We start from the raw sequence: 24,902 nt of genomic DNA, 5'->3' as shown, positions 1-24,902 counted from the left end.
CTGAGGGAGCGAGAAGTGAGCAAAAGGCAGGGAGCAGAGACAGGAAGGCCCCCATGAGCAGATGCACCGGGAAACCTGGTTCCAGCGTTGCTCAGGGACAGAGAACCAGCCTGTTACAGCCGTGGTTCCCATAGCAGTACCTGCATGAACACCCCAAACCAGGATATCCAAGAACCTCACTGCAAATGAACCCCAGGAGGCCACTGGGCGTGCAGTGTGTGAGTGTGAACCACAGATGGGGAGGTGACGCCACAGACACCAGCACCCAGCCTTGCTGTCAGGCCAGTGTCCCATCACCTCTCAACAGCCACCATCCCACTCCCAAGAGTGGACCACTCAGGCAGGAAGCTCGTCACTCTTACATGAGTGATGTTAAAGGAAAGCTGTTACTTTTATTCTTTATCTCTAAATGGCACAAAGATCCTGCACACTTTTGCCCCTTCTTGGGCACAAATAAGTGATGGGCACGTGGAGAGTTCAGAAATCAAGTGAATAGGACAATCATAAATACAGGTAAACATCTAAACTTCACGCCTGTATCTGTCAGTTCACACAGATTTTGTATACAGACTTAAAGCACTAACAACACAGACACCTGCAAGGCCACATGATGATGGGCAGGGCTCCTCCCTTAACTGCTGGTGGGGCCTGCTACGCAGATGAGCTGGGAACACTTGCCCCGAACGGGATGGGTGCCCGCATCCCTCTTTACACCAGCGCCAAACAACCCGCACACCCCAGCCCTGGTTTCAGCCTCATTCACAGTAAAGCTACGACCATGTGTGCAGTTGTGTGTGTACACACATATCTGTAAATTCGAGAGAGTGAAGTTTTACAGACCGAAACCTCATGTGTTTGGTTTTAACTGTTTTCGCTCACCTGGCCGCTCTGTCCCCAGCGGGGCCATCCTCAGCGGCTCGGGCTGTGGTGACCAGGCGCAAACTGCGGCGGGACATTCTTGGAGAATCAAATACAGGATCCAATTTGTGCTCAGTCTCGAAATCCAGAGCATCAGAAGAATAACTTGAACTAGAAGGAAAAAACCTCATCATAGATGAACACCGCTTACCACACCACTTTGAAAAACAAACAAATAACAGAACGTGCAACCTAGTATGAATTTTTAAAAACAGCACATGCCACAACTAAGAGTCTGCATGCTGCAACAAAGATCCCGCATGCCACAACTAAGACCTGGCGCAGCCAAAATAAATAAATAAATAAAATATATTTTTTTTAAACGAGAAAAACAGCCATCACTATGTGAAGCCTTTCCGACAGAGCAAAAGCAAGCTGGCACCCAACTTGCTCAACAACTGATGCCCCTACATTTGCTCTGATCACAGCACATGTGAAATGAATCCCCCAGCTGCCTGGTGTTCAAGGCTACACCCGGCCCTGGGGAGCACGTGAGGACGTGCTAAATTCACGAGACTCCCCACCTAGGAATGAGATCAACGTTGTTAGAAAATGATAACCGTTTACTAGCAGACACTGTCTGATAAAGCAGTTAACAAGACAGTGACCACTACGTGGCATTTAACCCGAGATCCCAGTACGTCACTGAATGAATCCATGTAAGGAGAAAAGGAAAAGCCAGTGACTGAGCCACCGGCGCACTTTGCATTTAATTCATCATAAACCCAGAGACAAACTAGTACACAGAAAAGCCACTCCACTACCCTTCCACATTATTATCTTAAACCAAAACACAGATCCTTCTGTGCTGTCAGCAAGTTTTCCAAATCCAGAAACGTGAGTTGAGAACCTGTTCTGTGCCTCCTTGGGGGTGGGGATCCTACAGACAGTCCAGCAGCCGGGGCCACCAAACAGTGAGGACTCCGCACCTCCAGGAGGTGAGCTCACAACCCGACAGGAAGGAGGAAGGTGAGAGAGGGAGGGAGAGGCCACGACTGCCACAGGAAGCAAAGCAGGCCAAGAGAGGAACTGCAGCCCAAGGCACAGAAGGTGGGGCTGCAAGAGAACCTCGGTCCTGGCTTCAACCAAAGGGCCTTCGTGCGCATGCACGCTAGAGGACAGCCTGCACCCTGGAGGCCCTGGGCAGGCCCCGCTGTGGCAGAGAAGGGAGCTCCAAACCCCTCAGGTAGTTTATCCGCAGGAGGAGGTGGAGACGCTGGGGGCACATCCAGCAGGCAGTGGGAGGACAGACCCCGCTCAGGACAGCAGACCACTGGGCTAAGGGTCTGGAAATCCACGGTAACCAGGGGTATCTGAGTTAAAGTAAATGGGCTTAAGAACATTTCCGCGTTTTATTTTATATTATAAAAATATTTTCAGAATCAAATTCATCATAAACTTATCAGATATGACACTAGAAACTGTTAAATCAAACCCTCAGAAAGTTATTACAAATTGCTTCAAGTTGTCATATCCATTTGAGGCGTCACACATAACTTCAGGAAAAGGTCCTCCTCAACTTGAGAGGCTGGAGTGGGGCAAGACAGAGGCTGCCCTAACCCACACTGAGCAGCAAGGATGCTAAACTCTACCTAATTTTAGTATAAAATATGCTTACTTTTCTTCCAAGATTATTTTTAGTATTTTACATAACTACAATTCTCGTTTAAGAAAATTGTTATTTCAAGTCAGAATCTACCACGTAAGAATGGACCAGTACCCCTCCACCATCTTTCTCTTAACCTAAGTCCTGGGTTTAGAGGACGGCCATTTATGAACTTGAACATCAAGAGAGGACAGTGCAGTTCAAGTCCACCGGCCTCTGTCAGGCCCCAGACCAGGTGTGTGTCTCGAGGAGCAACCTAGACAAATACGCAAACGTGCAGAAGGCAAGAAGCTGACGACGGCACCCAGACCTCTGTCTCCCACCCCCACACGCCCCAGAGGCTGCAACTCAGGGGACATGACAACGCTGCCAGTCTGGAGAGGGTCCTGGCTTTCCAACACAGGACCTCTAACACAATGCCCCTGCCGGCAGAAGGGTGTTCCAAATACCTGTTACTTTGATTAGAGAGGGCCCTGGGAAGAAGCCAGTATAGCGGCTGTTTGTAAGAGCAAATGAGGGAGTTCCCGGTGGCCTAGTGGTTAGGATTCCATACTTTCACTGCCATGACCCCGGATTCAATCCCTCGTTGGGGAACTGAGATCCTGCAAGCCGCGCAGCATGGCCAAAAAAAAGAAAAGAGCAAACGACTGGGAAATGTCCATTAATAAGGGGATGATGAAATAAACTAGGATACATGTACCTTATGTAATGCAGTGAGGCCGTTAGAAAACATAAAAGATCTATATATACTGTCACAGAAAGACCTCCAAGATATACTGTTAAATGAAAAAAGAAATACTCTATTATCATCCTATTCATGTTTTTAAATATATATATAACATAAAAGCACAGGGTTCAACCCATGGTCGGGGAACTAAGATCCAGCAAGCTGTGCAGCAATGCCAAAAACAAATAAATAAATTAAATATTCAATAATAAATAAAAGCACATATTACCAACACAGATGGTTAAGAGCTCAGAAAACACCTCCAAACCGGTAACAATAGTTACCTCTGGAGTTGAGAGGAGGTAGGACCATGTGTACTTTCACTTTGAGCTGGATAGTGCTCAGCTAAACAGAAGCTGCAGCAGTGTTCACAGCGGGGGAGAGAGAGGGATATAGGGAGTGAGGGAGTGAGGGAGTGGGGGAGGGAGGGAGGCGGGGACCAACAGTTCTGTGCTGAGTTCAGACCTGAATGTTGACAAGCGCCTCTGTCTGCACCTGAGGGGTGCCCACCCCACGACTCTGTGAGCGCTCCACCAGCGCCTGTGCCCTCCTGCCCTAGGCTGGGATCCCAACCATCATCTGTAACAGGTTCCTATAGACAGATGCACCCAGGGCCCAGCAGGTCCCGACTGCCTAGCAACATGTGTGACAGTCACCTGCCCCAGACTCTCTCCTCTCCCCTCCTTCTACCTTGGGTTCTCAACACCTGGTATTCTGACTAGTTGTTTTAAAAATATCATTATCTTTTAGAGATTTGCTTCAAAACAACCCACTGGGGAGGGGAGACCAAGTACTGGTAACTGCTGAAAATAAGTGAGAGGCGAAGGGGCTTATCATCACTATTCTCCAAACTTTCACACTGTTTGGCATTTTCCATAACAGAAAAACATCTTAAAGAAATGGCATGACCAGGATGCTGCAGGATCCTTTACGTGTTTACTAAAAGTGCTGAGGCTGCAGGCCAGCAGTGCTGGACATGGGGTGGTCAGCCAGGGGCTACCCAGGTGGTAATGAGACAGACGGTCAGAGTTGGGAGTTTAGCAGGTGGAAGGGGAGGGTCTGGAAGGACAAGGATATGAGGAGGACAATTTTGGGCCAGGCCAGGTGGCCAAGGGCTGCGGGGAAAGGCTACAGGGAAACCCAGCCTCCAGGGACCATGAGTTGCTGCTGGAGCTGGACGGTAAACAGAGGCTTCACTGAAGGGTGGGGACGTAGAGACACACTGGCAGGAGAGGGAAGGGCAGGTAAGGACAGAGCCGCCTCAGCACTGCCACGTGAGGCCAGTCCACAGCTGGGCGTGCCCCCTCCAGACTGGGTGTCGGGTGGCTGGGACCCTCGGCAGGAGTTCTGCTCCTCGTGCTGCGGCGCCCGCCCATCACCGCTTCCTGGGCCTCTGTGGGCCCTCGGCACCCAGGACACCCTCGGGCTGCCATCATGGCCTGCTGATGGCCAGACCAGAACTGCCGCCCACATGGCTCCTGAGCCTGGGTCTCACACCCCCTCCCGCTGACTGGTGGTCCTGCTCCTGTGCCCACGCCAAGCCGTGACTGTCACGCTTGCCTCCTCCTTCATCCCCTTCCTCCAGTCAAGCACAAGGCCCCCAGCGTTCCCTCCCGAATCCCTCCCTCCCCACGCCCTGCCCAGCACTGCAGTGAGTGGTCAGGGCCCCCGAACTCCTGCCGGTCTCTGACCAGCACCGCCCCACTCTCCATATCTGCATAACCCTGGTTCCACCCACCCCGCCCGGCTGAAACCCTTCGCTGCCCTCCCCGCCCCCCCCCCCCACCGCCCTCAAACACAGGCCCACCTCCCAGCACAGCTCAGTCCGCCCGCCTTTCCCACTTCAGTTCTCATCCACTTCCGATCCAGCTGCATGCCTCACTGGACGAGGGTTGGGTTCTCTGTAGAGACCCAGACATAGGCAACTTTTAAAAACTGTATTTAAAATGGGTTATAATAAATAAATATAAAAACAAAATAAAATGGGTTATAAAAGCTAAAAATAAATTACCAGGAACTATTATTTTTTATGCTCCACAATACAGAATAAGGAGGAATTTTACTTGAGTTGGCCCACTCATTTTGTTCTAAAATACTACAGGACTTTTAACAAAAACAAAGTGTGTTACTACAGAAAGTGTGACATGATCTAAAATTGTGACTAAAAACTCAATCATTAAATATGAGATTTGACTAATGCTGTTAAGAAGCAGTTTTCTTAAAATATCTTCCAATTTTCTTTAAGTTTCAATTACATTTTTACCCTTTAGAAGATAAGCCATTGATAAAACTGACACTAGCATTTTCCTTGTGTGCTTCAAACATCTTGCCGGGATGCAAAGGTTTTTCTATCTGCCAATCAAATCTTCACCAATCCAGGAATGTTTTCCCTTTGGCAGTAGCCCATAATTTTATAACACTTAAGTTTCGTCTCAATCATCCTTTCTATCAATACTTGGTAAACTAGAAAGGCAAAGAGCAAGTCAACAGCTTCTAAGACTCAAACTTCAAGGTTCAGCATCAAATCAGATACAAATAAAAACAGAAAACTCAGTGCATTTGACAGAAGTTGTGGTCTCGAAACCGTGGGCTTCATCAAAATTCTATTTATGATGGCTCCTCTCAAAGCCAAGTCACTTTCCAGGTTAGTTCTGTTAATTTTAAAATACTCAGCCATTAATATAAATCACAAAACCCCACCATAACCACACAGATGTGTTCTTGAGACCACAGCCACCTGGGTGGAGGCAAAAACAGTCATTCATTTGCAATGACTAATCACTGAGTCATCAGAAACTTTCGGTTTTCAAAACAACCTCATAATTTCCAAGTCAGTTTGGCAGTTTTGTAAAACCAGAGCATAACATAAAGTTCATAGATATTTTCACTTTCAACACAGAGCAGTTGGGTGCAAGTACCATAAAGCCCCCACTAACCCAAAGGCATTCAAGAACAGCCCAGGCAAGACAACGTAACACGCACGCGAGCAGCTCACCTGAGTGCATACGTGTAGCCAGTGTTCTCGGGCACACACTGGGGAGGAGTGTACATGTGGAGCCGAGAAAAGTCCATGTTCACGGTCTCAAAGCATACTGCAGAAGGCGGGAAAAGCAATGCAGTCTGTTAAAGGCTGGAACACACAGAGGAGCCCTGTCTGTGGTGGCCCAATGCAGACTGACTAGAGTCACCGTCAACACTTTGATTAAACAAGGCCAGTAAAGCAGGGCTGGTTTGGTTTTTTTTTTTTTTAAGCAAAGGAGACAAGTTTTCTCACGGGTGCAAGTCCAGAACACAGTTGTCATACTTAGTTCCCTAGGATTATAAATCTACAAAAGCAACAAGGGGAAATCCTAGATCAACTGACTTAAAATGATGAAAAGAATACAGAAAGTCACTCAGAATCCTTTCTAAAACGTACTTTTAAATTCCTGAAGGTGTCAAAATGTTCTCATTCTTCTGGAATAAATTTTTATTGTTATTTAGTAAAGCAGAACTGATTCTTGTTCCGTGGTCAAGAAACACTCCCATACTTTCCTAGACAGCAAAATTTTTACAAGCAGCTCAGAATCAGAAAACTGCAGGGTGAATAAGAGATAAGCTTAAGGCACTGTTAATACTTTTATTTTTCCCCAAAGGAAAACACAGATTATTTTTAAATTAAAAAGTTTTGAGCATATTGTTTTTCATGTTATCACCTACATTTCTTTGGAATGACTCAAACTTTCCTCTGGCTAAAAATACACACACACACACACACACTTCAAAAAAAACCCCACACCCTCGTAGGAGTAATGTGAATCATAATCTGCTGTTGAAAGATCAAGGAAGATAAACCTAGACAAAAAATATTCAGGTATAAATGACTGATTTCTATAAACTAAGCCAAAAATACTTAAATTCACTCCATATTCTTCGAAACAGTTCATATATATAAATATATATATATATTTTTTTTTTTTTAGAGAAGATATTGGGGGTAGGAGTTTATTAATTTTTTTTTTTTTTTTTTGCTGTGTTGGGTCTTCGTTTCTGTGCGAGGGCTTTCTCTAGCTGTGGCAAGCGGGGGTCACTCTTCATCGCGGTGCGCGGGCCTCACTATCGCGGCCTCTCGTTGTGGAGCACAGGCTCCGGATGCGCAGGCTCAGTAGCTGTGGCTCACGGGCCTAGTTGCTCTGCGGCATGTGGGATCCTCTCAGATCAGGGCTCGAACCCGTGTCCCCTGCATTAGCAGGCAGATTCTCAACCACTGCGCCACCAGGGAAGCCCCAAATATTCTTTTAAAAATTAAGCACCCATAGAAATAAGGACCATTGTTTATATATAAAAACTTTACTGTGCCTACTAATTTCAACATTGCTCAGTTCCTCTCAGGGACCTGGCCTGCCAGCCCAGGTAGAATACACACTCAACAAGTACAATTCATTCTATTAATAGACACGTAAATCTCTTGCTGCAAATACTTACCTTTGAGAACGAGTCCATGTATTTGTTCAGTACCTGTTCACTTGCCTCGAGCTCCCCTCTGTCTCCTCCACCAGCACTGGAGCCCAGGTTCAAGGGCACATAGACTGAGGAACAGCACACGAGGGGCAGCCTCCTGGCTCACCTCTCCTCCCAGCTCCCCGCAGAACACAGCCACACCCAGCAGCTGTGTAATAATGGCTTCTGACTGCGCTGTGGTTAGTAATGACTTACTAAGCAACCATAACAATACTAATACCCCAAAACTGCTCTCATCCTCTAGAGAAGATGTAACTGATTTTTACTTCCTAACTCTCAAAGTGATCTTTCACTTCCATGTTTTACTACATCCACATTACCAACCCCCGGTTAAAGCAGTTCTAACTGCTGCTAACTTCTACCAACTTCTCTACAACTCGTATTCAAGAATTTAAGACGGGGGCTTCCCTGGTGGTGCAGTGGTTAAGAATCCGCCTGCCAACGCAGGGGACACGGGTTCGATCCCTGGGCCAGGAAGATCCCAGACGGCATGGAGCAACTAAGCCCGTGCGCCACAACTACTGAGCCTGCCCTCTAGAGCCCACGAGCCACAACTACTGAAGCTCGCGCACCTAGAGCCGGTGCTCTGCAACAGGAGAAGCCACCGCAATGAGAAGTCTGCGCACCACAACAAAGTGTAGCTCCCACTCGCCGCAACTAGAGGAAGCCCGTGCACAGCAATGAAGACCCAACACAGCCAAAAATAAACAAACAAATAAATTTATTTAAGAAAAAAAAAAGAATTCAAGATGTCTTTAGTGAACTGAGTATTTGGACCGGTTTACAGAAACTGGTTTACAGTGTTATAAACAAGTGAATGGCAGGTGCCCGAAAGCAGCATTTAATTTAAACATCATGAATATGACATGGAGACAATAGAGCGTCCAGCTAAGAACAGGGACTGACCCCTACAGATCTGGGCTCTGATCCCAGCTCTGCCCACAAGCTGACTGACTGCCCTGAGGCCAGCTCCTCGCACACAGGAAGCTCCATCTGTGAAGCAGGGTGGCAGCGGCGCTATTGGCAAGGCCACTGAAGGGATCCAAGGAGGTCCAGCCCAAGGAGGTCCAGCCCATGACTCAGCACAGAAGGAGCAGTTAGAGCCTGGTGAGGAGGACATGTGCAAGAACTAACAGCCTTTTTATTTCACTTGCATGTATGTATGTATGTATGTATTGGCTCTGTTGGGTCTTCCTTGCTGTGAGCAGGCTTTCTCTAGTTGCGGTGAGAGGGGGCTACTCTTTGTTGCAGTGCACGGGCTTCTCACTGCGGTGGCTTCTCTTGTTGCGGAGCACGGGCTCTAGGCACACGGGCTCAGTAGTTGTGGCTCGCGGGCTCTAGAGCACAGGCTCAGTAGTTGTGTCGCACTGGCTTAGTTGCTCTGCGGCATGTGGGATCTTCCTGGACCAGGGCTTGAACCCGTGTCCCCTGAATTGGCAGGCAGATTCTTAACCACTGTGCCACCAGGGAAGTCCCATGCAATGTGTTTTTTTTGTGTGGTTTTTTTTTTTTTGCGGTATGCGGGCCTCTCACTGTTGTAGCCTCTCCCGTTGCAGAGCACAGGCTCCGGACACGCAGGCCCAGCGGCCATGGCTCACGGGCTCAGCTGCTCCACGGCATGTGGGATCTTGCCGGACCGGGGCACGAACACGTGTCCCCTGCATCAGCAGGCGGACTCTCAACCACTGCGCCACCAGGGATGCCCCAATGTATTTTTTTAATGCTTTCTTTTTTTTGGACATCTTTACTTCATACTTTTTTTATTTTTTAACTTATTTTTGGCTGCATTGGGTCTCTGTTGCTGCACACGGGCTTTCTCTAGTTGCTGTAAGTGATGGCTACTCTTCATTGCAGTGTGCATGCTTCTCATTGTGGTGGCTTCTCTTGTTGCGAAGCACGGGCTCTAGCATGCAGGCTTCAGTAGTTGTGACACGCAGGCTCAGTAGTTGTGGCTCACAGGCTTAGTTGCTCCGCAGCATGTGGGGATCTTCCCAAACCAGGGCTCAAACCCATGTCCCCTGCATTGACAGGTGGATTCTTAACCACTGCACCATGAGGGAAGTCCTAATGCTTCCTAATTTTTTTAAATTGAAGTATAGTTGATCTACAAGATTTCAGGTGTACGGCAAAGTGATTCAGTTATATATACATACAAACATATATATACACATATATATATTCTTTTTCATTCTTTTCTGTTATAGGTTATTACAAAATATTGAATATATTGATAGTTCCCTGTGCTATACAAAGGTCCATGTTGTTTATCTATTACAGTCTTTTTACTTTTAAAAGTTACATCAATATGTTCTCACATTTTCATCTACCTAAAAGAGAGGTTAATTTCTAATGCATAACAAACGGTGTTTTCAAAAGCTGTCAGAGACACAGTGGACCACACTGTTCAACCTGGTTCTCCCAATCGATGAGACAGATAAAGCTGTGCGACACCACCCTAGTTGGGTTTAATGAAGGCCTTATACCACAATTTAAAAAGAAATTTAATTTCTTGTCTCTGAAATAAAATTCTATCAAAGAACCAAATGCAGCTACTGGCCATCACAAGCCTATCACAAGCAAGACAGGATTACAGGAGAGTGACCACGTAAAAGTCCTGCGGGTGACAACACAGAGACACGAGCTGAGTGGCAGGCACAGTGGTAGACTTTTGGCTAAATGTTTTATGAGAGGAGCTTCAAACGTAATAAAATGCCCAAAGATAACACCATCAAGAGAGCACCAGTGTGGACACACACAACTCTAGGAAGAGCAGGCCATGCGGCTCTGGAGGAAAGGCAGACAGGAGACAGGGCAGGGAGGCCAAGGCCCGTCACAGTCAGAGCTCAGTGGCTATGACAGTGGAAGGAAAGGGAGCATGCGATTGGATGCCCTCACTTTTTTCTACTCATTCTGATTTCGCTCCTGTAACCATGTGAATTTTATGTTCTGTTCTCCAGTGAAACACATGTACGTATAAAACTATACAACTATACGCAGAATCCTGCCCCTGCTTAATCAGACCCATGGCCCAGGTAAATGCTGTTTTGGCCAGTACTTCCTCCACAGCCCGGAAGACCACCTCTCCAAGCAGACACTCCAAAAGCAGCAGCAGAGGCCACACCAAGCGTGACTCAGTAACGAGTTAGGGAGTGATGACCAGCGCCGTCTCCTGCGTTCACTGTGGACCGCATCACACAGTGTGATCATGTATCTTACTAGAATGCGTTTTGCTGCTTCCTTCCACACCCGGCTTGTCCGCCATCAACCCTGCTGCCTCATTCTTCCTCCCTGGACAGATAATGATATGGACTCAGAACACTTCAAAATTAATCTTTAGTTCCTCTCGTAAAATGTGAGCATTAGATAAAATTATAGAATAAAATAAAGTAAAAAAGAGAGAATTAAATGAAATAATGTCTGTAAAGCAGTGCCTGACACATGACAAGCACTCGAAAAGTTAGCTTTAATTAGTTTGTGGAATAAACTTACATAGCCTGTTCTAAATTTTTTTTTAAAAAAGGATTTTTTTGGGCTTCCCTGGTGGCGCAGTGGTTGGGAGTCCGCCTGCCGATGCAGGGTACGCGGGTTCGTGCCCCGGTCCGGGAAGATCCCACATGCCGCGGAGCGGCTGGGCCCGTGAGCCATGGCCGCTGAGCCTGCGCGTCCGGAGCCTGTGCTCCGCGACAGGAGAGGCCACAACAGTGAGAGGCCCATGTACCGCAAAAAAAAAAAATAAAGCATTTTTTTTTTCCTTCTGAGTTGACAATCCCTGAGATGGAACACTCACTCAGCCCCAACCTAAATAAACGACGAAGTCCAGCAGCAGCTCAGATGGCTCCTGGGGCCAGCAGACTAGAACACCAGGTCCGGTCTCTCTCAGCTCATCAGGACCCCAGCAGCAAAAGTGCAATTGTGATACCAGTTCTCCCGCTAACAGTGCTTGGCATGTTCACAATGCCGTTCCCAGTCTCCCCTTACATCACTGCTACTTCAAGCCCGCGTGTAACATTAGAGCCTTCCTACTTGCTGCATGGCCTAAAGGCGGCCTCAGCCTGTGACTCAAGGGAGATCTGATTTGCATTTATAATCTGAGCAGTATTGAAAGAGCAAGTGAAAAAATGGATTGAAAATGTTTTCAACACATCAGAAAATCTTGGAATGAATACAAAGTCAACACTTTGTAAACACGTTTGTTTACAGAGACGTGCCCTTGCAGGCTTCACTGTCCTCATTTCTCTAGACTCTTCCTGGCCACTCCCTTCTCCCGAAAGTGTTACGACTGGGATGACCTCCTCACAGGCCACGTGCTCGTGACTGTCCCAGACATGGGAGGGAGGGACTGCACAGCAGAGCCGGAGCCCGGGCTCACACCAGGCACCCCCCCTTTTCCAGGCCCAGCGGCTTAACATGGGGGGAGGGAGAGGGCGCTCAGGGGAGCCTCCCCACGTCCCAGAAAACAGAGCTCTTTAACGGCTTTCGATTTGCAGCAGCCAGTCCCAAGAGGGAAAAGTGCTCACCTCAGGAGACGGTGGGCCAAGAGCGACATCTTCCAGCGGAAAAGGAAGCACTATCATCATAAATCACCCCGGTGTCTCCCTCCTATCTCGCTTTCACTAGTGACTAAGCACACATGAGCCGGCAAGCACAGCCAAAAGAGGTCCTCTGTATAGGGAGCAAACTTTGGTTTCAAACCTAAGAAATTAAGTATCTTTACAAACATGAAGGTCCTAGCAGGGTTTTAAAATCTGAGTTAAGATGCTTCATAAGTGACACTTGGTTTCTCCTTTAATACCCTTTACCTTGCCTAGTACATATTGTATGCAACATCTGCATCACAAGGTAGAAATGAAATATAAAGCTCCATTTTTGTTCTTGAATGCTTTGGTCAAAAATGGATTTTAGTTCAACCACCACATATAATTTGAATCTCTACTATTTAGAACATCTGTACTAAACTAGTAACAATCTAGAAAACATGTCTGAAAAATATCAAAAATTACAAGTCACACAAGGTTGAAAACAGAGCTTGCAGCAAATGGCAAAACCAAAGAAAAAATAAAACTGTTAATGGTCCTGAAATAAACTAGCATAAAATATTTTCTTAGGAAACGCTACCAGTTCTAAAATAAAACTAGAAAAAGACAAACTTTAAAAATGGTGAGCAGCATTTCTTCTCATCATCATAAACCACAAGCATCGTCACCTAGTAAATAATTATTTTGTATTAAACCATGTATAAGGCAACTAGATATTTGCTCTGAAAGCACTGTGTTTATAAAGACAAGCATGTTACAAATCAAGCTTTCTATGAACTGATGGGGTCGCGGACCAAGTAGGCTGAGACAAGAAGCGAGCCCGGCTGACACGGGCTAACACGGCTTCCCCGGCATAAATCCTCAGGAGTAGCTTGCACAGACCGACCTCGTTAGCCCCGTCCAAATCCACCATCAGCACTGCAGCCCGTCCACAGAAAGCACAGCAGTCCAAGGGGACGGCTCCAAGCAGCACCCTCCTCCCCACTCTGGGCACAGCTCCAGACACTGCCATCTGCCACAGGGCCGTCTCCGAGGGCCCCGTGAGCTGACAGCACAGGCCCACAGGGCCCCCTGAGGGCCTTGCACCCGCAAACGCGGTCTAGCTCCACCCCCGCCAACTCTTCATCACCCAGGGCTTGGTTTTCAATGCGCACCTGCGCAATCAGGTGTTCCATGCCTTGTAGAGAAGAATTTTAAAACTAAAATTCAGAGGTGCCCTTTAAAATTTAGTATCAAGGGCTTCCCTGGTGGCGCAGTGGTTGAGAGTCCGCCTGCCGATGCAGGGGACGCGGGTTCGTGCCCTGGTCCAGGAGGATCCCACATGCCGCGAAGCGGCTGGGCCCGTGAGCCATGGCCGCTGAGCCTGCACGTCTGGAGCCTGTGCTCCGCAAAGGGAGAGGCCACGACAGTGAGAGGCCCGCATACCAAAAAAAAAAAAAAAAAAACATTTAGTATCAAATCTTTTTTTTTTTTTTTTTGGCTTTGCTATGTGGCATGCGGGATCTTAGTTCCCTGACCAGGGATTGAACTCATGCCCCCTTCAGTGGAAGCACGGAGTCTTAACCACTGGACCACCAGGGAAGCCCAGAGTACTAAACCTTAACATAATTACTCTGCTCAGACTTAATCCTGTTAAAACTGCATAACGGAGAGACTAAAAAAATTAAGTTATTTTCCCTACAGATTAAAAAAATCATAAAATGGGTTAGAAATGATTGTTTTCCAAATATCATGTTCAGTGTAATTACTTCCACAACATAACAAACAGGAATAAGCCTCACATACCTGTTTTCATTTTAAGGAAGCAAAACATTGTTAGTTTATGAAAAACTATGATTTATCCTGTGAGAGTCCTTAAAAATGAACTCGTTATTTAAACCTGCAAATGAGAAACAAATGACTATAACCTAAAAATATTTGAAAGACCTTTACAGAATGCTATACATGTTATATATATACTTGAATATATTTTTAAAACTTCAGGAAAAATACTACACTAAACTTAATGGTAAAATTACAGAGAATGGGATTTCTACTTTTCACTTACCCCCTCGGGTACTATTCAACATTTTTTAAAAAGAGTAGGTTTTGCTAACTGGGAAAAGAATTTGAAAAAAAACAGATACATGCATATGAATAACAATCACTTTGCTGTACACCTGAAACCAACACAACACTGTTAATCAACTATACTCCAACATAAAATAAAAAGTTAAAAAAAAAGAGTAGGTTTTGGTCTTATAATATAAACAATTAACTATTATTTTCAAAAAAAAATTTAAACAAGTAACTATTATTTTCAAAAAAAAAAAAAATGGCCTTCATTGTGAAGCAGTGTGGGGCAGCCAGACCTGCAGGGTTCTTACTCAACCCTTGGTACCATTACTCACTCTACGTGGCACCGGACTCTCAGTGTTGCTGCAGGATTCAACCAGTTACCACACCTAACCCGCTCAGCGCTTCCTGGCACAAGGGTGAAAACACTCAACAGGAGTTAGTTATTTTCTGCAGCAACTATGTACTGACAGTTTCTAGCCAAGATCCGATGTTTCTTTCCTTTTTTTGGAAATGAAACAGGAAAGATGCAGGCTAGATGGGTTTGTTTACCTAATAGCTGAGTTTTAGGGAAAATAATTCCTTCTACGTGAAGATGCATTATCACATGCTTACATCTCCCAATTATATGTGCTCCCGATCTTTTAAATAAAAGCTGCATTTCCTCTTACAGTGAGATTTGTTTCAGTGTTTCAGCAAAAGACAATTTACTTTATGCATGTTACTGTAAAGGGTCTTTCTTCTTAGAATACAGAAAACATGAACCACACGGTTTTATGTATTGCTTCAAACCTAGAGTGCTCTGAATTTTCTCACAACTGGTACAGTTAGAGAGCTACGCACGGCTCTTCCAGTGGAAAGAGCTCAGCGACAGCGAATGACAGCGAGTGTCTTCTGGAAGGAATGCTGGGTGGCAGTTCTGGGACCCCCTAACCTGACAGTGCTCCTCCCAACACTGGAAGTGGTCAACTCTGCAGGGCCACTCTGACAGGCGAAGGCCAGCCCTATATCTCAACCTACTGGAGGTTTGTCTTTTTCTCTGTTTTATAGGACATCAACCGTAGTTATGTCACACACGCCTGGGATGGCCTCCGTCTGTTACTGAACAAACTTATGGTGACTTGGGCTGCACAGTCAGTCCTTCCCTGTCCAGCTTAGAAAGGCCTTCCCAGGGACTTCCCTAGTGGCCCAGTGGTTAAGAATCCGCCTGCCGATGCAGGGGACTCGATCCCTGGTCCGGGAAGATCCCACATGCCGCGGAGCAACTAAGCCCATGCACCACAACTACTGAGCCTGCACTCTAGAGCCTGCGTGCCACAACTACTGAAGCCCACGCGCCTAAAGCCTGTACTCTGCAACAAGAGAAGCCACCACAGTGAGAAGCCCGTGCACCGCAACAAAGAGTAGCCCCCACTCACTGAAACCAGAGAAAGCCTGTGTGCAGCAACGAAGACCTAACGCAGCCAAAAATAAATAAAAAAAGAAAATAAATTTTAAAAAATAATAAATTCCCTTGATAATATGTGGATTTAAAGTTTCTGTTAAAAAAAAGAATCAAAACAATGCAAAATTAAAACAAAAAAAAAGAAGAAAGACCTTCCTAATCCAAGAACACATGAATAGTGTGTCATGGATTCTACTACTCTTACTGATTTGACTTTCACATTTCCCACCATTTTTAATTCACCTAATCCATTTGTAATTCCTTTGTATACACTGAGGTAGGCTTCTGATTTTACTTCTCGTGGAGCATTTCTGCAAGTCACCCACAAGTAACTAAATTCAATGTGTCCAACTGCTCCCCCCTCTTCAGAACAGCAGCGCCCTCCCTCCAGCTGGTCCCCTGCTGCACCATCTCTGGCTGGCTTCCTGCGGGGGAGTGCCCTTAATTTCCCTGTCTCCAGTCTTGCCTTCTCAAGCCAGAAAACTGCCAGAACAGTCCACCTAAAAAGAGACCTGACCATCTCCCTCCCTTCAGATCCCACCACGGCTTCCCAGCACCTGCAAGTAAACCCTCTGTTCAACACCCCACTTCTCTGTCTCCCACCACCCATATCGCAGCTTCACTGAGAACCTGGCCTCAGGTAACCCTCTCCCCGCACCCCATTTACATACTGTTCTGTGCTCTCTCCTTGTCTGGGATGCCTTCCTGATCGCTGATTCCCCAATCCCTTGTTCTCTTTCCACCCCAATCACTCCCAGCTAACTTCTACTCATCCTTAGGCTATACCTGAGATACCACCTCCAGGAAGCTCTCCTGGATGCCCCCAACCCACATATCCCAGTTAGGTGCCAATTTTAGTGCTCCCTGGCATTTACCACTTAACAGAAATTGTAATATTTGTTTATTAGAGTCTTTCTCTCCAACTAGACCATGAACTCTCTGAGGGTAGGTGCTAACCCTGACTTGCAGAACCAATGAACATCTCATAGGTGCCCAGAGAAATGGGAGAACTCGTTGCTATCATGTTGCTTTGCCTTCAACCCAAAAATATTCTTGGGTTCCCCTCATCCCTCTGTCGCTCCACGTCTGACAACATCCTGGAAAAACCATGCCCCAAATGCTAGATGAATTCGTGACGATCAGTGAGGGTCCCACGTATTTGGCCTCCTTACTCCTTCTAATGAATTTGAAGCACTTCTTATGTTTCCTCATCTAATCAGAACAGTGGCGTCCACTCTGTTTCATTTCCAACTATAATTGGGAACAATCAGAAACAACAATTACAGGATTTTATTTCTACTATAAATGTAAACAGTTAATCCACACCATTTCTGAGATCACCCTTTAATGCTCTGCCCTCCCACATGTAAGTACGGGGCTAAAAGTGAGCACTCTCCAGTACTGAAAAGGTTTGTAGCATAAATAGCAAGTAAAGAAACCTTTCAATTGACGGTTTTCATATTCTACATATAGTTCCCATCTTCCAAGATCAAATAAAGCAAGTAGAATGACTTAAGACCAAAGCAACTAGGCAGAGCACTGCTTTGTTTTCAAGCCATGCATGCCCCTGAGGAGCCCCTCATGCCCCAGTGGGAATCACTGATCTACACTTAATCACTCTCACACTACCGAAGTCTGGCACCCGCAGTTTTATTCCACACAAATGTCAAAAACCCGTCTGTCACATGATTCTCAGCTCCTCAACTAAAATTCGCAGCCAGTGACCATTCACTGAATGCCCCTATGTGACTAAATGAAAAACAAAGCACCCAACTAATGAGCACTATTACAGATATAATTCAAACTACAAAACTGACTAATGAATCACACAAGTCACTTAATGAAGTAGAGTCAATTACAACATGTGATTATAATAAACAGCATGTTATAACAGCAACATCATGGTCTGTACTTTCCCTCTATCAACCCTAAGCTTATTTTGGCCCAAAGGAAGTAAACAGTTTCAAATGCAGCAGGCCTCGTCTCTCCTAACTGGAAATCGAGTGGCCTGAGCTGTCCAAAAATAGCAATGAGTTCCAAATTTAGGAAGAAGACGAGGAAGAAGATGAAGGTGTTTTCAGTCAACAAAATAATACTGCAACCTTCCTGCAGGCGGCATTGAGCATAACTACCCACCAAAATATTCACTGCAACACCACTTGTGCTTGGCTGGCATCACTGTCTTGTTCCCACTGCCCTGCAAACCCCAATGTGGGTGCTCAAATTTGGGATGTGCTCAGGACACTTAGCCTGACACTGGGCCCTACGAAATGCCCTGCAATTCCCTGGGCTCTCACCTCACCTTGAAATATTGAGCTAAGGGCAGGTGCTGCAATGCTGAAGGATGGTTTCATCCTATCACCACCTCTACCAAAAGTGCCTGGCATTTATTGAAAGGGAGAAAAAACAAAAGCAAGAAACTCAAAAACTAGAAAGCAAATGGATGAATGAAAACTGACTTGGGCCAGAAAAAGCTGATAAGCCTGCAATGAGGAACACTTAGAAATAACCCAATTTTCATCACAGAACCCCAAAGGCTTAAGATAGTGACACCTGTGAACATTTGGGAGTAAGGATGTAGAGTGGAATCAAAATACAGGATGAGTCAAACGACGAAAGTCTGTTTAAGAAGCAGTTAGGCAAAACCATGGGATCATCTCAACTGGTACAGGAAAAGCACCTGTTAAAATCCAACTCTTTCATTACAAAAACATTCAACAAACTAGAAATAGAAGAGAACTTCCTCAATCAGGCAAGGGCATTTACTAAAACCCACAGCTAACACCACAGTCAATGGTGAAAAGCTGAAAGCTTTCCCCTAAAATCAGAAACAAAACAAAGACATTGCTTTCACCACTGCTATTCAAGATTGTACTGGAACTCTAGCCAGAGCAATTAGGCAAGAAAAAGAAATAGATGGCATCCCAACTGGAAAGGAAGGGCTGCCCTGGGGGCGCAGTGGTTGAGAGTCCGCCTGCCGATGCAGGGGACGCGGGTTCGTGCCCCGGTCCGGGAGGATCCCACATGCCGCGGAGCGGCTGGGCCCGTGAGCCATGGCCGCTGAGCCTGCGCGTCCAGAGCCTGTGCTCCGCAAAGGGAGAGGCCACAACAGTGAGCGGCCCGCGTACCGCAAAACAACAACAACAAAAAAAACAAACAAAAATGGACGATGGACTGGAATGGACAGTTCTCCAAAGATATATAAATGGCCAACAAGTACATAAAAAGTTGCTCAACATCATCAGTCATTAAGGAAATGCAAATCAAAATCAAAATGAGACACCACCTCACAACCACTAGGATGGCCATAATAAAACGAAATGGAAAATAAGTGTTGGAGAGGATATGGAGAAATCGGGACCCTCTCACACTGTTGGTGGGAATGTAAAACGGTGCAGCTGCTGTGGAAAACAGTTTGGTGGTTCCTCTATACGTTAAACCTAGAATTACCACGTGACCTGCAATTCCACTCCTAGTTATCAAGATATAGCGCAAGAATGAAAACAGGTGCTCAAACAAAACCTGTATACAAATGTTCATAGCAGCATTACTCATAATAGGCAAAAAGTGGAAACAACTCAAATGTCCATTAACAGATGAATGGATAAGCAAATTGGAATATATTCATACAATGGAATATTATTCAGTTGTAAAGAAAAATGAAGCTCTGACACACACTACAACATGGATAAACCTTGAAAACACAGTGCTAAGTGAAAAAAGTCAACACAAAAGGCCACATACTGTATGAATCCATTTACATAAAAAATCCACAACAGGCACATTCACAGAGACAGAAGAAAGACTAGCTGTTGCCAGAGGCTAGGAGCAGCGGATAATGGGGAGCGACTGCTAATGGGAAAAGGGTTTCCATTCAGGGTGATAAAAAAAAGTTGTGCAACTAGATAGTGGGGATGGTTGCACAGCACTGTGAACATACTTAATGCCAAGGAACAGTACAGGTTAAAAAGGTAAATTTTATATTGTGTATTTTTACCACAATTAAAAAGAAAGCAGTTAGCTACTCTGCATGGATCCCCTTCCTGCCTGCCCCGAACAAAGACTGGGGCATAAAGCCAAGGGCTCTCTAGACCAGAGGGTAAGAGGCATAGCTGAGTTCTAGAATGCCTTCCTGTGAAGGGGGATAAGTGAGCACTTCCCTGCTAATTTGGGGAGGCCACAGCCCCACTCTTCTACCTGACTTCTACAACGAGGCAGGAGGCTGGAAAGCCCATCTTTGGGAATCTAACAAGTCCAGTAAAAACAATGACACTGAGCGTCCCTCGAGGTAACCCCACCCGTTTTCCTAGCCAACGGTGACAGGACCAGCGCAGGCGCAGAGAACTTCCGAAGCGCTGGGCAGGGTCCCGCTCTCAGCTGTGCGAGTTCAAGCAAGATCACCCGACGCTTCAGGACAGGCGGACTCACGCCAGCGAACACTTAGGCCACGGACGGAGACTGCGACGCCACGGCATTCAGAAACAAGAACGTGTTACTAAATTTTAGAGGAAAAACAATAACCACCAAAAACCTCTGGAAAATTTAAAATTTGATGGCCCAAATAAAACGTCCAACACATGAGTTACAAAACTGAAGAATCTAGAAAGTCGAACAAGAAGACAAAGCTGGAAAGCGGGGGAGAAAGCTGAAAAAATAGAAAACCGGTCCAAGAGGTCCAGTACCCCAATACAGTAGCATTCCCAAAACACACAGAAAAGAGAAGATTAAGAAAAAAGAGAGAATTGTCAAACCAAATAAACAGAAAATTCCCCAGAACTACCCAACCGTCCCGCGTTTCCAGACTTAAAGGAACTCTGAAGCGTCCAGCGAAATGGACGAAAACAGACCCGAACCGCTCACGTTTCCGAGCTGGGAGGGCGGAGCGAGGGAACGGGTAGTGCACGGAGGACCTGGCACAGGACCCGGCACCGAGCGGGCCCCGCCCGACGTCAGCGGCCTCCGCGGGCAGCGGCCGGCACGCGCGACCCCCGGGCAGAGCGCCGAGCCCGGGCACGCGAGCTGGGCAGCCGGCGTGGGGTGCGACGTCCCGGGGCCGCGCCGGGTGCTGGCAGGCGGGGGTCGGCGGGCCGGGGAGGAGGCGCCGTGGTGGGGGGAGGGGAGCTGACGGGGGCGCGCCGGGTTGGGGAGGGGGCGCGGGGGCGCTCAAGCAGGACGGGGTGAGGCAGAGGGCGCCTGGGGCCAGCGGACTGAGGAGGAGCGGGCTGAGGGGGAGGGGACTGAGGCGCCGGGGCGGCGATGCCAGGCTGAGAGGGGGCGCGGGGGCAGCGGGGCTGAAGCGCCGCGGCCGTTGGCGGCCGTAGCGGGGACCGCAGCCCGCCTCCACCCGCGCCCGCCACGAGGGACGCCCGGGCCCCGGCCCCACTCCGCCCGGACCCCCGCCCCGACCCCCGGCTGCAGCTCACCTGCCAGGCGCCGCCACCGCCACCGTTGCCGCCCCCCCGCAGCAGCCTCCGCCTGAGGCCTCGTCTGCACCGCCCAGGCCCCGCAGACCGTGCCTCTGCCAGCCAATCGCGCGCCGCGCCTGGGAGAAACGCGGACGTCCACCAATCACGAGCGCGCCACTCGAAGCTCCTCGGCCAATGCGGAGGCGGCCTACCTAGGCTCCCAGCCAATCGAGAACTGTTGCCGAGCCGTGGGGCGGGGAAATGGGCGGGGCTCAGGGGCGGTGCGCGGCGCGGAGGGGGCGGGGCGAGAGAGCCGGGAGGAGGGGCGGAGGGGCTCCAGTCTCAGGGAGGGTCTCTGTCCAGAGGAGGACCCCGGTCTCAGGAGAACCTGGGTCTCGGCCGGCAACAGCCAGGCCGTCCCGCGCCGTGGCCGCCATCCCTGCAACACCCGTCCCTGCGCTCCGTGGCTGTCTTCGAGCCCCTGCTCCCCACACCCAGAAACTGTGCGGTCTCCGAGCTCCGTCCGCTTTCCCAGGTGTGCGCGCCTGGCCGCAGGTGCGCTCCTCCGAGGCGGAACGTGGCGGAGCTGGGCCCTCCGGCTGCTGCCCCGGGGCCTGCCGAGGACACCTGCGCCTTCCTGACCTGCAGGCTTCTCCAACCACGGACCACACAGATAACAACAGGCCACTTTTGGGTGGGTTTTTGCAGTGGCTGAGCCCTGCCCTTTACTATCTCTTTAAGTTTCACAACCGACTTGCCAGGTAGATAAAGAAGCTATTATGATCCTACTTTACAAAAGAGGAAACGCGGCTCCAGCGGGTTAGGGGGCGGGTGAGGGCGGGAAGAGCCTACCACATTGCCCGCTCAGGAAAAGACTTCCAGGGCTGAAACGGAAAATCCAGTTGCATGGGCCATTTTAATGAGAACATATTTATTACAGTAATGGCAATGGACTAATGCAGTGTTAGCTGGCTGTCCTTGTAGGGTTTAGGAAGAAAAAGGATGGCCTTTTTCTTCTCTTAGTTTATTAACTCACAGCACAGGGGCTGTGGCTTTAGCTGAGCTTGTAGGAAGTCTCATCCCTGGTATAAATTTTACAGATGGCGGTAGGTGTTTCATAAGCAGGGTAGGTGTTCAACAAGAGCACTGGCAGAGAGAGGAGAGAAGGTTGTGTTTTTTGAGTGTTGCCTGGGAGGGCGGGGGGTGGACTGAGGAGAATAAAGATCTGGATTAAGTCTAGTAGCTAGAGTAGCTACTGGCCACATGTAACTGTTGATCACTGGAAACGTGGCTAGCCTGAACTGAGGTGAGCTGTGTGTGTATAAAACAGAATTTTGAAGACTAAGTATGAAAAAGAAGGTAAAATACCTCACTAATATTTTAAAATATTGCTTATGTGTTAAGTTGTAATATTTTGGATATGTTGGTTAAATAAAACATTATCAAATTAATTTCATCTGTTTCTCTCTGCGTTTTTAATGCAGCGACTAGAAAATGTGAGATTTCACAGGTGGCACTCATGGTGTTTCTAGTGGACAGCAGTGTAGACATCCGCGGACACTTCTGGGTAAGGATTCCACACGGAAGGCAGGTCACAGAAGCAATCTTCTTCCTCTCGATAATTACGAAATGACCGAGACCAGCTTAAAAGAAGAAAAGATATTTCACCGGCAACAACAAACAGGGAAGCGTGCAAAGCCACATGCCATAAGGCCAAAGGAGGGGATGAGATACTGGCGGGGCTCCATGGGACCCCCCAGTACATGATGAAAGGAAGCTCATGAAATCCTGAGGGTCCCGCCAAGTTTGAGAGGAACAGCAGAGGATGTGCAGGCAGCATCGGGAAAGGCACGAAAAAGCCTTTGAGAGTAGAAGCCGGTGCTTCCCATCCTGGGCCCGTGGTGGTGCGAGGCAAGGCCAGCAGCCTCTCAAATCACTTCAGCCCCACCCGCTCCCTCCCCAGCTCAGAATCCGGAATCTGAATGCCTCTCAGCCTTGGTGGAGGTGAGCACCAAGGCTGGGCTCACGATTTAGGCCTCCAGGCTGAGGAGTGGGGAGCAGCCGGCGGGGGCGGGGGGACACGGGGAACGGGGAAATGTCCCTGGCAAAAAAAACAACAGAAACAGGCCCTTAGAACACTCACCAGCAAGAGGAAACAAGCAGGACAAGATGCCCTGATGGAGGAAGCAGTAGCTGACAGCCCCCCACCTCCAGCACACAGTGATGGGAGGAAACCCATGACTCTCCCTGCTCGTGTCTCCTCCACCTGCAGGGAAAGAGGCTGCAACCAGGGACAGACCCCCCTGGTGCCGACTCAGGTGAGGCCTGGAGGTCTTCTCTGGAGGGACTGTGCCCACCCTGACCACTTCCATCTCGTTTACGCTGGCTTCGGCCGGCTTCAGCTGGTTGGTATCGGTCTGTACCGGTGGGTGGGTATGAATGAGTTCACCTGGCACTGCAGCTGCTCCGGGCCCTTCAGCACAGCCACAGACACCTGGAGAGCAGCCAGCCCTGCTCCTCTGGAGGCCGAGGCCCGAGCAGGAAGAGACTTCCCCATAGGCACCGTCAGGGGCGTTGGGAGTCTTCCCTCCCCTCGCCGTGCTGGCCCCGGTGCCCATGCTTTCTGCATTCCGTCTCCCTCTTGCTGTGGTCCTACTCCACGAGGTCTTCCCCGCCTGTGCCCACCCGTGCCCACCTGTGCCCCTTGACTTCGACCCCAGCGTGCTCACCTGGACAGCTTCTTGGGCACTTACTCCCAGTCTTTCTTCTTATTGGGACTGCATTAATTTAACATATGTTTACTGCATGCCTACTGTGTGCCCCATACTTAGTAGGTGTTGGGATCCACCGATGAAAATCAAGTTTGCTGCCCACCTGACACGCCTGCTTCCAGCAGGAAGAGACTTGCGTAACAGATACGTGTGTTTGTGCGTGTGTCTTATGCCTACAGAGTGAGAATTCACTATTCAAGAAAGCAAAATGGGTGGAAACACTGCTTTCTAGATGGAAAAACAAAAGAATTCTTCAGGTGACAGGTAGTTGGAGTGAGACAATCACAGTGCAGGAAGCTAACCTGGAGCCTGATGTCTTATGGAGTTAGATCACAGGAGGGAAGAGATAAACTCCAAGAACAAAGCTAGTTTTCCTTGAAAAAGAAAACAGCGCTCACAGTGTCATATGTGCAGAGACGGGGCATGAAATGTACTCAGGAAATGACAAGCTGTTAACTGAAAAATGTAGGTTCTATATGATTCCGTGTGTGTATAGACACACACACACACACACACACACAGAGCACAGAAAATTGCCAGTGATTCTATCCAAGTGGGGCTTCGTAAATTGTTTTCTTATTTGACTTTACCTGTATTTTGCACAAAATACTAAGAAATTTTTACAAATTTTAGAAGTTTAGAAATGTTAAACTATGGAAAAAGTACAGTAATATGCACACTGACTCCACTGTCCTAAATTAACAACTACTAATATTTTGCCGTTTTCTCATTGAAATTTTATTTTTAAAGAAATAAAACAAGATTCCTGATGAATGACCACCTAAATGAAAAGGAACACTAGGGGGGCTTCCCTGGTGGCACCGTGGTTGAGAATCTGCCTGCCAATGCAAGGGACGTGAGTTCGAGCCCTGGTGCGGGAAGATCCCACGTGCCGCGGAGCAACTAAGTCCGGGCGCCACAACTACTGAAGCACGCACACC

The 24,902-nt window shown here is 47.9% G+C and overlaps 1 protein-coding gene across 15 annotated transcripts in view; it reads right to left on the bottom strand.

Moving 5' to 3' along the window:
- Positions 1-21,326, bottom strand: part of SUN1 (Sad1 and UNC84 domain containing 1) — a 51,912-nt gene extending 30,586 nt beyond the window's left edge. For 5 of the 15 annotated variants that reach the window (XM_060285349.1, XM_030851066.2, XM_030851067.2 and 2 more), the window contains exons 1-3: positions 21,209-21,326; positions 6,247-6,343; positions 880-1,029 (exon numbers count right to left, since the gene is read on the bottom strand). In XM_060285349.1, coding sequence (XP_060141332.1) covers positions 880-1,029; positions 6,247-6,323 — 227 coding nt within the window. In that variant the 5' untranslated portion in view covers positions 6,324-6,343; positions 21,209-21,326. Of the gene's footprint in view, positions 1-879; positions 1,030-2,973; positions 3,078-3,224; positions 3,301-6,246; positions 6,344-6,669; positions 7,029-7,715; positions 8,280-20,083; positions 20,228-21,208 lie in introns of those variants that run through there. The other 10 variants (XM_060285348.1, XM_060285353.1, XM_060285357.1 and 7 more) reach the window with 8 other exon arrangements.
- Positions 21,327-24,902: the final 3,576 nt, after the last annotated feature.

Source organism: Globicephala melas, chromosome 15 (genome assembly GCF_963455315.2).
Source record: "Globicephala melas chromosome 15, mGloMel1.2, whole genome shotgun sequence".
Lineage (NCBI taxonomy): Eukaryota > Metazoa > Chordata > Mammalia > Artiodactyla > Delphinidae > Globicephala > Globicephala melas.
The sequence above is the reverse complement of the archived record's forward strand: the minus strand, read 5'-3'. Positions and strand labels throughout refer to the sequence as shown.